At 42.8% G+C, this 14,682-nt stretch overlaps 1 protein-coding gene across 1 annotated transcript in view; it reads left to right on the forward strand.

Annotated features, from left to right (window-relative positions):
• Positions 1-14,682, forward strand: part of filip1l (filamin A interacting protein 1-like) — a 56,720-nt gene that overhangs the window by 18,106 nt on the left and 23,932 nt on the right. The window contains exons 2-4 of the mRNA XM_047576364.1: positions 1,003-1,333; positions 2,622-2,795; positions 2,880-3,058. Of these exons, the coding sequence (XP_047432320.1) occupies positions 1,013-1,333; positions 2,622-2,795; positions 2,880-3,058 (674 nt within the window). The 5' untranslated portion in view covers positions 1,003-1,012. The remainder of the gene's footprint in view (positions 1-1,002; positions 1,334-2,621; positions 2,796-2,879; positions 3,059-14,682) is intronic.

Here is a 14,682-nt window from a genome sequence, read left to right on the forward strand (position 1 = left end):
CATAATGCTGAAAAAGTAATAAATTACTTGGCAAAGGAGCTTATAGTTCCTTTGCCTGTGAGCTTACAGCATTCATCTATTTATCATCGTTCGATTTATCATAGTCAGCGAGTCCCTGAATGGCCCATTCATAAACCAGATGTCACAAAGACACAGACTATACTCCAAACAGACCCTGGTAGGTTGGCTTGATGCTTTTTATTCAGCATATGAGCTGATGTTAACCATTTTCCTGACCACTGCCTGGGCCCAAACACATCAGACCGTCTATCATCGTCTTCTGTAGATCACACAAAGTAGGTGAACATTTAAAAAACAAAACAAAACAAAAAAAAAGACGCTCCAGTGTCTGAAGGACTGAAGAACAGGGATCCAAAAAAGTTCTGGTCCTATCTGGGAATCACAATCATGTGATGTGGTCGGTGGTACGATGAATCTGTTCCCTTGAGTGATTGAATAATAACACTGCAAACAGTGACATAACCCTAACATGTTGCAGCGCCGCACACGCAACACACGACACATGTGGAAGTGGATGTGGGGCGCATATCTAGTTTACGGCCTTCTCACAGGATGATGACAGAATGGGTTATATCTCCTCAGTGTGACAGCTCAAACTAACATGCAGTAGAAAATGATGTGCAGATACGCGGAGGATGAGGAGAAGTCCTGGGAATGTCTCTGCTGCCGTTGGACTCATTTGTGCGATGATTTGTTTAAACGCATTTGAAGTAGTCATTAATAATAGTGGTATCCACTAAGACTGAAACCGTCTAGGCTAAAGTGGTAAATTAAAACATGTCATTAGTCACAAAGAAATACCACAGATAGATTACATGTGACTGGGTTTTGTTCTTTTAAGCCTTTTATATATTCTGATCGTTTTGCGTCTGTGACTCAGTACAAGAAACAGAATGACACACAGACAGACTGGGTACGGGAAATGTGTGTGTTATAAACAGATATAAACAGAGACTCTTCCCTTTTCCATTCATTCAATAGGTAGAGGAACATGCGCTCCCGCAGCAACAGTCTGGAGGACGTCACCAAGGCCAAGCTGGTGCAGCAGCAACAGGTGGACGCACGCAAACGGTCTGCAGAGCGAGAGGAGCCCTCGGGAAGGGCGGAGCGCCGCAGTCGACACCGGGAGCCGCCGGACGACACTGGCACCATCCAGCGGAACCACAAGACCAACAAGAACGGCACCAGCGCCTGCGCCGGCGGTGGGAGCGCCGGCACCGGTGCTGCAAAGGGCGGTCGGAAGGAGAAGGGCAGGGACCTTTCCCGAGACGACCTTGTCTTTTTACTGAGCTTGCTGGAAGGGGAGCTACAGGTAATCTAAACTGCAGACATGACCGAGCAGACTTGGATTGAGCCGTGGGAACGTTTAACCATTACAGCAGCCGGGCCTACACACATGGCACCAGCCCCACTCGGACATGTAGTCAGACACGCTGGCTCAGGGAGCAGTGGGCACTCAAGATGGACTAAAAGCCTGTGTTAATGGACAGCTAACAGCTGAGGCTACTTCCTGTCATTCCAGCATCAGATCCAGGAATCCCCTGGCAGTGCTGCTGCATGATAAAAACAAGGCAGAGTCTGCCTTTGTAATGAGCTTAAATGGGCTCAATACAAGGAAAATAAACAGACAATAGCAAACAGAGCAGAGACAGAAGGAAATGAAGGTTATGTTTAGTTTGGAAAGTCTCTCCAGGAGATTTTAGAGCAGTAGCTTTAAAACTTTTTTCGGTTGAGTGACCCTTGCCGTCTCTGACCTCACACTTTCTATAGATGAGACAATATCAAGAAACTGTCCAACAGGTTTTTCACTGCAGAGAAAAACACTAGCTGAGTTTCCATTACAGTTTTTTGCAAAATAAAAGAGATTTCTGAAATTTCAACCAAGCACAATCTCATTTTGTATGTGTCTCGTAAAGTTCTTGCGTCGTGATATCCCATAATTCTTCAAGTCACAAGAGACTTCACTTTGAGGAAGACGGACTTCAAATGAACTGGTCACCTTGTGTCATCTCTGAGTGATGAGGAAACGCAAAACAAGTGTTCCCATTGCACTTTCGCGCCAAACCTTTAGGCTGATACGTCTGAAAAACCACCTCACGAGAGCGTAAAAGTGTTTTAGCAAAATTTGAGAGGTTTTTAGAAATGTAGGTGTTTCCATTACCAATTTCATTTTATTGCGATATTTAGGTTTTGCCCATTTCTAGGGGGAATGGAAACGCAGCAGCTGGCTGTGGTGATCATCTGGCACATATAAGTCAGTTCAGAAAGTCCTGCTAATGGTGTTGTTAGCCTTGGTCTCTTACATTTCTCAATAGTTGGAAAGAGTAGTCATTCACCTGACAAATTTGATTTATTGGATCGTTCCTCGCTACTTTTCGTGTTTTGGTTACTGCGGCCCCCACTTGAAATCCCTCTATTGTGTTAATTTTCCCCTCACAAATATGTGGATTTATATATTTCTGAACAAATCACGGAGTTTCCACAGTGTACCCCGTTGTAACTGACTCATGTCTCGCCGCTACATATTGAAAGTCTGTTGCATATTAATCCTGCATTACAAAGTTGGCTCTAACAAAGTTCACTTTGTTCACCCACTGCAGGCCAGAGATGAGGTGATCACAGTGCTGAAGGCAGAGAAAATCGACTTGGCCCTGCTGGAGGCCAAATATGGTTTTGTCACACCACAGAAAGTCCTGCAGGCCCTGCAGAGGGACGGCGTCCAGGGAAAGTCCGACGACTTCCTGGAAGACATCTATGAGAAACCCATGGTGGAGGTATCTATATTAGCCTTTACAAATACCCGAGTCACATGCTGTTGCCTGGATGTGACAGATGTTTTCTATGTGTTCTTGCCACAGCTGGATAAGTTGGTGGAGAAGCAGAGGGAGACCCACCGGCGGATGCTGGAGCAGCTGCTGATGGTGGAGCAGTCGCACAAACAGGCTCTGTTCAAGCTGGAGGACGAGAAGAGGAACCACGGAGAGTTCATGAAGAAGAGTGACGAGTTCACCAACCTGCTGGAGCAGGAGCGCGAGAGGTCAGTGTGAGAAGGAACCAGACTTTTTGTTTGGGTGAAGTTGCACCACACCACGTTTGTTAGTCTAAGCATCTGTTGCTTATTAAACAGAGTTGATATACTTTCATTAAATTACAGAAGTTCTAAGTAAATGAAAAATATAACTTACTTGCAAGTAGTCCAAGGAACAAAATTGTACAAAATCGCCTGCTGTTTCACAAATTATCCTTCCTTGCTAGAACCTAGGAACTACATTACCCACAGGGAAATTTGGCCACTATCCAGAGGCTCAGAGATATGGTAGCGTTCTGCTAGTAGTCATTTATGTAGTCTCAAGTTGCTACCTTGAAGCAGAGATGATAAGTCAGACCACTCTGTCTCAAGTGGCATTACTTAAGGTCATTTATCAGGTTTTAGAAGCAACCAATGGCTTTAAAAAGATTTATTCACATATGCGATAGTACTCACCAAGACTCTTAGGCTAATGTTGGTGTGTAAATTGGTAGGGCCCTCCTTGAAATACCACTAGAGGTGGTTACATATCAAGTGCTATAAATGCAAAGTAACTAAACACTGCTGACCACCCATGCTGAGCTGAACGGCATTTTTCATCAAGCTCCAACAGGCAGCACGAAACAATTCCAAGCATGGACCAGATATCAACCCGAAGACAAAATAACAATTTAAATATATTATTTAAGCAATATGTGTCATTTTTGAGGACTGCCTTACTGTCCCTGTGGTGCAAGTGTCTTTCCCAGTCAATGCATCCCACCAAACATCAGACGTCATTTCAACGTTGGTTTTTGGGCTAAATCTGGTCGGTCCGTCATTGTCTTGATTTAGTCCAGAAATAGTCATTGGAAATTGGGTTGTGTTTAGCCCGTCCGATTTTGTCCAAATTTAGTCCAAAAATAGTCGATAGTCGTTGTGTCTTTTTGAAGACGTCTTTTCAACGACATGAAAATGACGGCTTTTCGACTTTCACTTTTCAACCAAATTTAGACGTTGTTTAGACGCACGTGAGTGACGTCTTTTCAGTGTCTTTTCAACTACTTTTTGCTGGGTGGGATGTACTTCAGAGTTCTGATAGTGGCCTTGAGTGCCTTGCTCAAAAGCAGTTTGTTAGCCAGTAAGAAGAGTGGTCCAAATCCTCAGTCCAACTCTAGCCACTAATCCAAAGTATAAAGTCCTAATAACGCTAGGTAATGTTAGCATTAAAAAAAAGAGTGTTCTTCAGGATTGCAGGGGAAAATCCACAATAAAGATTTTCATTAATGCTGTTCCCATGACCTGGAGTAGGTCCTTTACTTTTATTATCACCTTTTATTGAACAACTTTGCAAAAAAACCTGGAGCAAACCGAGAGTTGTTTCTGGAGAGGATCCAGCGACCGAGAGTGGAAGTCAAGCCTTCTCTGACAGATAATTTGAGCTTAAATACACAAATAGGCTTTACAGTTACAGCTCTGCTTTATAGTAGCACTGAGGATATTAGTGAAACAGAGAGAAAAACCATGTCCCTCAAAAACCATCACACGGCTCTGTTTGCATGTCGGGGCCAGTGGAACTTTGAGGCAGCAGCTCAGAGCTAGTTACACTTGAAGATCTGACTGTTTATGGTTTCATAACGAGGTATGATGTAATTCTCTTCAAGTGAATTACAGCCTTCTTTTTCTTGCAAACTCTTGTAGAATACCATAAGGACACCAGACTTTCATGAGTTCTATACAGTGGATCCTACAGAGCCTACGTAGTTTTCAATTCAAGCTCATCTTGATTTGAAATGTATCTATTCAGAAATGTCTCTATCATAAAAAAAAACCCCACTACATTCCGATTCCTCTTATTAGAAATGCGACCTCTCAAAACTGGTTTCAAGGCACAAATCTTGGGAGGTCGAGTGAGATTAGTCCAAAACACGCCAGAAGCTACAACCTTGCAAGCACTGTCAGGCCTTAAAAGGTGATTGGACAAAAGCCCTATTCGCTCGGTTAGTTTTAACTGGAGACTGGTAATTTCTAATAATCACGAGGGTCGTCTGTGATCTTAATCCAGCGCAAATCGTCCATGTCCATGATTTGTAAAGTAAAAATTACACCGCAAAGTACCAACCATAATTCTTGTAACACAGAGGTCCTCTGGTAAAACTAATCCTGTGCGAATCAACATCTCTTTGATGTAGGAGTAAGTTTTTTTGCGACTTTTGTTTGATGTGCGGCCCTTTTCGTGTCTTGTCATTTAAGAATTATGAAGGATGTGATATAAATCAAAGTTTGGAGAGATGTTGGAGCACAAAGTCGAGATGTCGCTGAACTATTCACCCATTTAGACGGATGAAATCATTAAATCAATCATTAAAGTGTTCATCGGAAAAGGTGGAGCTGATTTAAATACTGACAGGTCGTTAATAATTTCTTCCCTGGGATAAAATTATTTTTGTCCTCCATTATAATTTGCACAGTAATTTAAACCTTATCTGACGCGCAGTGGAGTGAGATGGAAAGTAGCAGAGCCACAACAACAGAGCGTAAATTTGACTATAACACAGTTTATTTATGCCGTACAAATAGGGCTTTAAAAAGTACTACCGCAAGTCATTAAAAAACAAACAAACACTGATTTAGCTTCAAGTGAAACTGAAACATCTGTGATTTTGAGGTTTAGCCAGGATAGAGATGGATACTCTTTTGTGGAAATAGGTTTATGTTTAAGACATATCATGGTTAAGCCTTTACGCTATCATCGTCACGCTGATCATTTTAGCATTTAGCGCAACACTGGTGGTAGACTTTTATGCTTTCCATACTATAACAGGAGTCCTGATGACACCTGTGTCATAAATATAGCAGCTGAATTTATAGCGTATAAATTCAAGCCTTGTGTGAAATTTTGCACTCCATCACTATTTTTGAATACTATAAAGGCATGTTGCAGGAGTCTTAATAACTCCAACGGGGGAAACTATCATCCATAAAAAGTTGTAATGTGAGACGAACGTGGGATGAATTATTTAGATGTTACAGAAGCCGGCCAAGACGGAGGCGGCTCGAGGCCTGAGGTGGAAACAAGTTTGACTGATTTCTTCTGTAAATGTCACAGTTACTGGGCAGTGCCGTTTATTGCTGCCTCAGCAAGATCACATATCACACACGCGTGCTCTCTGCAATTATTTTTTTCGCAAAGGATACACAGCTGGACGACGGCCCGTGACCTATTTGGGACAATCACATCATTGCACTTAAGCCGTGGCAGGGTGTTTGAGTTGGAGCGGAGGGTGGCGTGACAACGGTCTGCGCTCTGTCACCGAGCGTGTCAGGAAGGACGGGCGGCCATGAAAAATAGTCCTCAGTCCAGGGTCGAGCTAATTACCGCGTGAGAAACGGTGAAAGATTTATACGAGTGAGAGGAGAACAAAAAAGAAAAACTAACCTAATGGCTCCGAGAAGTATCAATCATACCGCATGTTCAATAAGACGCCAGGTCACCATGGAAATAGTTGATGTTTTTGGGGTTTTTTTTCTCTCAGTGCTGAGTTCAGTCAGAGTTAGCGCGGGTATATGAGTGGAAGTAAAAGTGTGTGTAGAGGTTGTGTCATCCATCCTCAGTGATTGGACGCAGCCTTGTTTATGTAGCATGTGTGTAAAGGTATAAGGTAAATGTGCGTTACCTCATCTCCACCCCTGTTTGTTTAGGCAATCCTCGCATGAGACATTATAGTTTTCGGTGTCGCCACTTGGATAATTATGAGTTATACTATATGGTAATGGTGTAAGTGTATGCTCTTGAGTGAGTGTGCGGCTCTTTTTGGTTCATTGGTTCATAAATAAAGTGTCACGGAGAATTCCTAGCCGGCGGCACAGCCTGGTTGTAGAGGCGAGGCAATTGCTGTGGACTTAATTAAGCTGAATATTTATCACAACTTTGGTCTTATTATGCAGTCCTGGTCTTCATTTTTACTGGCTCTAAGCTGAAATTTAGACAGGACAAGAAACAAGAGAGGCAAGAAGGTTTTAAGAAAGACTTCCTGGAACTCATTATGAAGATTTATTTAAACGCGAAATAAAACATTGCAAAACTAAAATGTAAACTGTCACTGCATAATCCACTTGATTTCATGAATTATAAGTGAGTTGTCTTTGGACAGAGCCAGTTATCCTGGTCTGATTGAATACATATACATAGTCATACTATCCTTCTTATAGTGACAGTATAATCAATATGTTGACCATATTCTTAATGGTTTAGTTTTCCCTACCATCATTTCTATGAGTACAGCGCCGTTATAACTAACAGCCAACACGCAAAAAGTTGGAATAAATCACAAGCGAGTCCTAACAAGAGCTTGAGAAAATATATTTCTGTCACATAACCATCCATTCACGCCCTAAAGATGTGGAGGTAGACATGTCATCGAGCAGGGAGAAAGAGAGAAACCCAGAGGAGCTTGAATAAACAGCGTTTAGTCCTTCACCCAAAGCACAAAAAGCAGAGTTTGTTCAGCAGCGTCTGTTTCTCCTTCCAAAAACATTATTACAGTGGGCCTGAAAAACCCTTAAAAGCTTTAAGGAAAAGCCACTTATCACATGTTTAAGGAGAGCTGAAACATTTGTGTGTTCTGAAAGCGGCTGCCACGGATGACATATACAGTATGAGAGGCACCAGGTTGCACCGGGCTTTAACTTCACTCTCATTCATCTGCTGCTGGATGATGAATTTTAGCTGCGTGCGCTCGCTTCCTTTTACTGGGACTCTGAAAACAGCAAGATGTGATTACATCCTGGGGCACTGTTAAGCAGGGCTTGCAGATCGTGTCCTCTTTCTTCGTCTGAATTCACACGCTCGCAGCGTACATGGAGAAACATCTCTTGCTGTGCACGCCTGTGACTGACCTCCTCTTTGGAAGCCTTAAAAAGCATGTAAATCCAAACGGGAGGCTGGGGATGAACCGGGCTCCGCTCTGATTAATTGTGATCGAGCAGCCGTCCATGAGTGATGACCTCATCGCGCGCCGGGTACTGCAGGAGCAGCGAGGGTGTGAGAGCGGCATCCTAACCATCAACAGATGTTACTTTAAACATGACTTCAGCTCGCAGATATACACGCACACACTGAGTGCAGCTACGCCTCAGCGGGCCTTTCGCTAGCCTTTGTTCTTCTGCGGAGCACGAAAGGGCAGAGAGAGAATTTTATGACCATGTGTATCCTCTGGTTTCACGTATAGTGTAGACAGTGCTTCAATCCCGGCTCACTTCTGGAGCATCCTGACTGCTGTTCGAGGAAGGAGTTCAACTAAGGCTGTCACACGATGCATTTTCCCCGTTAACTGATGCACTGAAGATGACGCAGGGGGTCATGTGACCAGGTCATTTGAAGTCCATCTTCCTCAAAGTGATGTAAGAGAATTATGGGACATTGTGAGATGGGACGTTACGAGAGTTACAGCTCACTCGCAAAACACCTTCCAATGGAAACACGGGAAACGCGCAACTTTACTTTATGGAAATTTCAGAAATATCACTTTTATTTTGCTACTGACAAGAGCTTCTGATCTACTCAAATGATCACATATACTTTAACCGCTCATGTTTGAGCTGAGAGGAAGCTGGTGAAGAAGTGATGTAGGGCGGGTGAGGGACATAATAATTCAAGAAAGCATGTGCCACTAAATGCAAGATGATTCACCAACGAGTATTTCCTTTTTCTTTAGAATTTTAACTGAACATACAAATACAACTAATCTGAGACTCACATGAGAGTCTCCAAATAGTCAACAGAAGTAATTTTAGAACAGGAACTAGGGGTACTTTAAGGAATCACGTACTTAAAGGGCGACAATTTGATAAATTCTGTTCATTTTTCTGCTCTATTTGTTTCCTGTGAATCCTAAATGTCGTACGGATTCACCTAAATATTAGTTATTGAATAGACATAGGCTGTTATTCTTGTAAAACCCTCCACCTCTTTATATTTTCCATTTATTGAAATGAGGAGTCCTTCACACAACTCAGGTCCACATCAAGCACATAACCTGTAATTGACTGATTGATGTGAAGTACAATGGAAATCGTGTCTCTTTTATCTATGCAGCCTGAGGATCAGCCAATCAGCTGACCAATATGTGCTTTTACACATGCTGGCTGTAAGTACAGTACAGGAATACCAGCTGTTAAGAAACAGTCTGTTACTGAAATCTGTGTCTGATTAAAAATGATCCACGGCGACTTGAAGGTTGAAGCATTGTGTGGTTGCTGAATGTAATCCTACTTCAGCAACATTTCCTGATTAACAGGAATAAAATGTGTGTACTTTCCCCATATAAAACTCGATTCTACGTGATTTATTAGTCACTGCCCTCACACGGTGCGTCGAGGCCCTTACAGGAAACGGACGAGCCTGCGTGAAAGGAGAGTGTCTGCAGAAGATATGAGCTACAAAGCGTAATTTAGCTTTTAAAAGCTAAATTTTCGAGCAGTAGCCGACGGCACATGACCTTCCTCCACCTCTTAACTGTCCGTAGGGTATGCTGCGCAGCGTACGTTTGTGCCATCTGGTTGACTTAACAGTGGCGGCGGTGACATCACTCACGTGGATCAGATCGAGAACATTCCTCAGTGATGCCCTCATCATCGCTGGGATGCTTATTATCCAGACCTGCCCCGCTCTTTCAAACACAACACGGAGCTTTTTTTTTTGTTTTATGATCTAGGTTTTTCACTGTTCCTGCCTGTGCGAGTTCACCTCAGAGGCAGGTTGTGAACTTAGCAGGAAAATATAAAGTTTTATACAGATGACACAATGTTGTAGGAAGCTGTCAAGCGGTATGGACGCATGTGCGCACACGAGCAGGATCTGTCTGCACCTATGCATCGTTAGGACGCGAACAGAACTCAGACAGAAGTCGGCCTCGTTCATCAGCTGCACAGCTGACATGTGACGGCTGATCGCTTAGGAAAGTGGAGGAGTAGCACACCTGTATTCCTCCAAAAAAATGTCTCAGCCGAGTGTGTTTTATACATTCCTGTCCAAAGCCAGATTCGCATGATGAATGTGAGGTGGAGGTATGTGATGGGAGATGTTTAGAAAGGAACCGTCTGGTCAGTTTTAAGCCGCGCTCAGTATCATTATATGAAACCTTCTTGAGAAAAACGCACATTTTCATGGTTCAAACTTCTCCATTTATGGGAAGCCATTCCTCGAGCGTGCTACTGTACGTGACGTCGCTCGGATGTTTGCAGTCGGGCGCTTTGAAGCGCCGCCCGCGTGGCCCCGTGTTGAGGTCAGCGATCGCACGAATGTGACACATTCAGCGACACCCTCCGAACACACATTATGACATGCAGCCATTTCCAGTCAACCCCAAACACTCTCTGCCTTGTCTCCAGACACACGTGAGCGAACTGCTTCGGAAAATGAGCGCTTTGGACACATTTGCAACTAAATACTGAATTTACAGACAAAGGCCTTTAGATGAAACATTTGCAAGTTGAGGATTATTCTCTTCAGTCCCTAAAAAACAACACGTACATGACCTACAGTATGTACAGATATACCAGATTTGGTATTTGTATGAAGTGCTATTAACAGTTTAATATGAGAAACATTGATTTAAATAGTTGAGATCAAATCTTCTTTTTAAACGCAAGTGAAAACTTAAAACCTGTCAATTGATTTGTAGATAATATTAAGAAGATTAAACTCGTCCAGTTGAATCAATAGAAGTCTACTAAGCCACATTCACATTTTTTCTGCATCACTGGACATATACTTTTACTTCAACTACATTTTACCTTTCAGTATTCCAGCATTTAGTTTTTTTTTTTCTACATAATCTTCATTAAAAAAAGGAAAAAACTTCTCCAGATCCCTTTTAGCCATTATGATTGAGCACTAAATAGCTCAAGTAACTCACCCGATGAACACATGCTGGAGTATGAAGGCCTGGATAAATCAGATGCTGCAAAAGAGCATTTAAAATACAGGCAAGGCTTGTTTTCTTTCCTTTGTTTGTGTATCCAATCACTGCATCACTCCCACACTTGGAAAAACTGAGTGGCTACTGACCTAATTCACGCTGGTCAAATAACACTCCCTTTTTCTGCTTTGGCCAGATAACAGGCCAGATTTCTCTGCAGCCTCTTCGACCTCCAGCTCATTTGTCTGAATCCGCCGCAACAAGGAGCAGTCATCCTCCTTTTCTTTAACTTAACCTTAAAAGCTTCAGGATTACACAACTCTATCTATGCACTGCAGCACACTGACACTGTGTACACGGTGATTTATTTGGATAATTATGTTTCCATTACTTTCATTATAAGAGTGGATGAAACCGATGTGTTTTGACTTTACACAGCTGTGTAAAGTGCATTTTTTTTTTCATTAACAGTGTGTCATTGTTGGCTATTGTTTGGGCTGGGCGTCGTCTCGTCATTCAAGAACGAAGGCCACCTTTAAAGAGATCAATCATTGGAGCCGCTGATGCCTCAAAACAGAAAACAGAAGTCAATAACCTAAAAACAGATGCCTGTTTGCCTGTCAAAATATCACATCTGTATACTGGGAGGTAATTAGGCCCAGCGATTCGTCACAGCATATGGCGTAATGTGATTACATCTCCCTGACAGAATGCAGCGATTAGACCTCACCAACCACAAGGACCCGGGACTCGCTGCTTGTGTTTTTCCAACCTTTTATAGACTTGTTATAAGAGAAGAACCGAACTGAAAATAGCCGTTACGTGTTGTGGGCTATTTAGCAGAACAGGTAAGGAATGTGAGGGTGGCACTTGTTTTTGCCTTGAGTTAGTCACAGTCGGATGAGTTCAAGATCAGTTTCTGAATAAATGTAGAGACAAAGCACCTTTAAGACCCAACGCGCCTACTTAAAGGTCACATCTCAATCAAAGAACGTCAAAAGCTGACAATTAACAGCAGAATTAAACGAACCAAGCTGTTACTAGAGCGTTTTGACAGCTTATTACTAAAATCTAACATCTGTCAGGGTTAAGAAAGAACAGAATGGTCCATTGAATGGAGCTTGACAGATGATTACTGTGACTGGGAATCTGCAGGAGTGATGTATGACCTAATCTTGTATTTGTGAAAGGAAATAGCACCGAGGGCGGGGGATGGGGGGTCAAGGAGGAAAAAATGCAGCTAATGTAGACTTAGCATGACATTACTTCGCTCGCCGTGAACCGTGCGCGGCCTCTGCCAGCGCTGGAGACGGAGAATGATGGCGAGACAGGAGTTGCAACAGACAACAGAGAAAATCCAAAGGAGGACACGCAAACTTGACATTGTGGAGGATACTGTTACCCAGCAGCGAGGCCTGACGTCTGGGATTTACTTTCCCTTTCTCTCATTTGTTATAGCGGACCACTTGTTGAGTTATAGCTTGGCACGGCGTTGCGAGGGGAAGCCATTTTTCCATCCTGTTCTGTCAGGCTGGAAGGAAGCGATGGCGAGAAACTCGCACTCGGCGTCCCTGTAGCTGGCAGCCCGCGGTGTCCGAACAATGAGCGCTCCTGGCCGTGTCAGCGTCGAGATAGTGAGTGAAATATGGAGGCAGGAAAGAGCCTGTCTGGATCTGCCAAGTCAAATGTCCCATTGTGGTGAAGGGTCTATCTGGACGTGGCCGCCATGAATTGTGCGAAGCGGGGAAGCGGATCAATGTGTTCTTTTTCGCAAAAAACAGGGTCAGTGCTGTGTCGGACCATTAACACGATGGTTTTTAAGCAGGACATTCTTAAGTCACATCAACACATGGATGTAATCGTATTCACTGATATGCCGAAAAGAAGAAAACACATTAAGAAGCATTTCAGCACCAGTTAAGGGTGTTAATCCGATACTGAGCTCACGCACTAGTAACACAACTCAGATACAACCGCAACTGATCCCACTTTACTGCCTCATAACGCTGACCTCTCCTTGCCTGTGCAGGTGGCAGTGTTCTAGGTTATGTAATGATGACAAAAAGGAAAGCAGACCATGTTGTTAAGAGAAGGGGTGAAAATAGCTCCTTTAGAACTCCTCTGCTATTATTAAGGCCTATCAGTACTTGAATGAGTAAACACCCATGTGCACTCATTTACTTGTGTTTAACACAAAGTATAAATATTTCTACAAGGCTAAACCTTTCAGATATAGAGTTGGGTGCTAATCACTGGCAGATGAGTGGCACAAGGAAATTCGTGTCAGCACATGATGACCTCATATCCCTGTTCCAGCTGCTGAGAGGAAGCTTCAGTGTAGCCAGGCCTTCCAGGCAGCTACACTCCACCTCTGGGACTTTGCTTGGGATAAAACATAATAAATTAGGTTATCTTTCCCCGCGTCGTTACGAGACGGAAACTTTTCCACGTCTCGCATGTCCTCACCGCACGCCACTCCTCTGGATGAAGGACACCATGCTGCGTAAACAGAGCAGTAAATAGTCGCATCCTGTCTAGCGGTAGCTACGTTCGCCAGCCACACTCCAGGCTGAAGGAACAGCGTCACAACAAAGGATAGTTGCTCACTAAATAGTTTGACATCCATTGAGTGAGTCTCTTTGCTTCAGCCAATGTCTGTGCTAGTGATGTGTGGGTCGATACTGAAAAATTGATACTTCTGATACCAGATCTTTATGCTCTAAAATTGATTCTCAAATCAAGATATCGATACTTTTAATACTTCGGTCATGATAAACAGGAACACAGTGAAAAGTAAGTAAACTACTGAGGCTGTGGCAACACAACAAACCTTGTGAAACACCACAACACATAATATGAGGTATTTATGATGAAGTGGACAGAAGAGGAGAGGGCAGGGTCACAATTTAGGATGCAAGGTTTCATTTTCATAGTAGTTCATAATAATTAAGCTTTTTTTAAAATGATTTTACTACTTCTCTTTTAGTGCTTGAAACACGGTTTTGTCATATTTTGTATGACTGCGTCTTCTGTTTCTTCTGTCTTGGCTACATAGTAAATGAGGCTGCTACCTCAATATGCTTCAGAGTTAAAATAAATAAATGAATGACTGTGATGTCTTGTGTTCCTTATGAAGCTATGATGTTAAATACATTATTTTTTTAGAGAGGCACCACACACATTAGGGTGTATTTGCACTAAGTATCAGCGTTGGACCAGTATCGCCGATACCAGCCTGAGTTTTACTCAGTATTGTATTGAAGTCGGTGGTAACGAACATCACTGGTCTGTGTAGTTTTTTCATGTTGAAAATATCTCTTAGAGGTGGAGCTGTTATTAGGGACGTAATTAGGGATGTTTACGGGAAGCAGGGTTCAATTAGCTTTTTTTCAAGTTTTTTCTGACCAAGACCGATAAACAAAACTACTGGTTTTGGTTTCTTGTTATGAATAAATGCTCTTAATTTGTAGCTGAAGTGGTTTGTCTGTAACATCTGTGATTTCAAAGGATGGCTTTCCTATGTTGTAAACGTGAAAATCAAGAAAGTAAGGTGTGGTTATAAAAAAAATCTATAATTTTTTTTTAAAATAAATAAAATCCCAAGGCCGAACTTGAGAACGACCTGTTGAGACTGTGGCGGTCGGGTGTCACGCAGCAATATGGAAACCAAAATTTAAAGCTTTGGGGATGGACTCGTTGGCGCGGGACAATGGAGGGCTGTCAGAAGGACCA

The sequence above is a fragment of the Mugil cephalus genome, chromosome 23 (genome assembly GCF_022458985.1).
Source record: "Mugil cephalus isolate CIBA_MC_2020 chromosome 23, CIBA_Mcephalus_1.1, whole genome shotgun sequence".
Taxonomy (NCBI): Eukaryota; Metazoa; Chordata; class Actinopteri; order Mugiliformes; family Mugilidae; genus Mugil; species Mugil cephalus.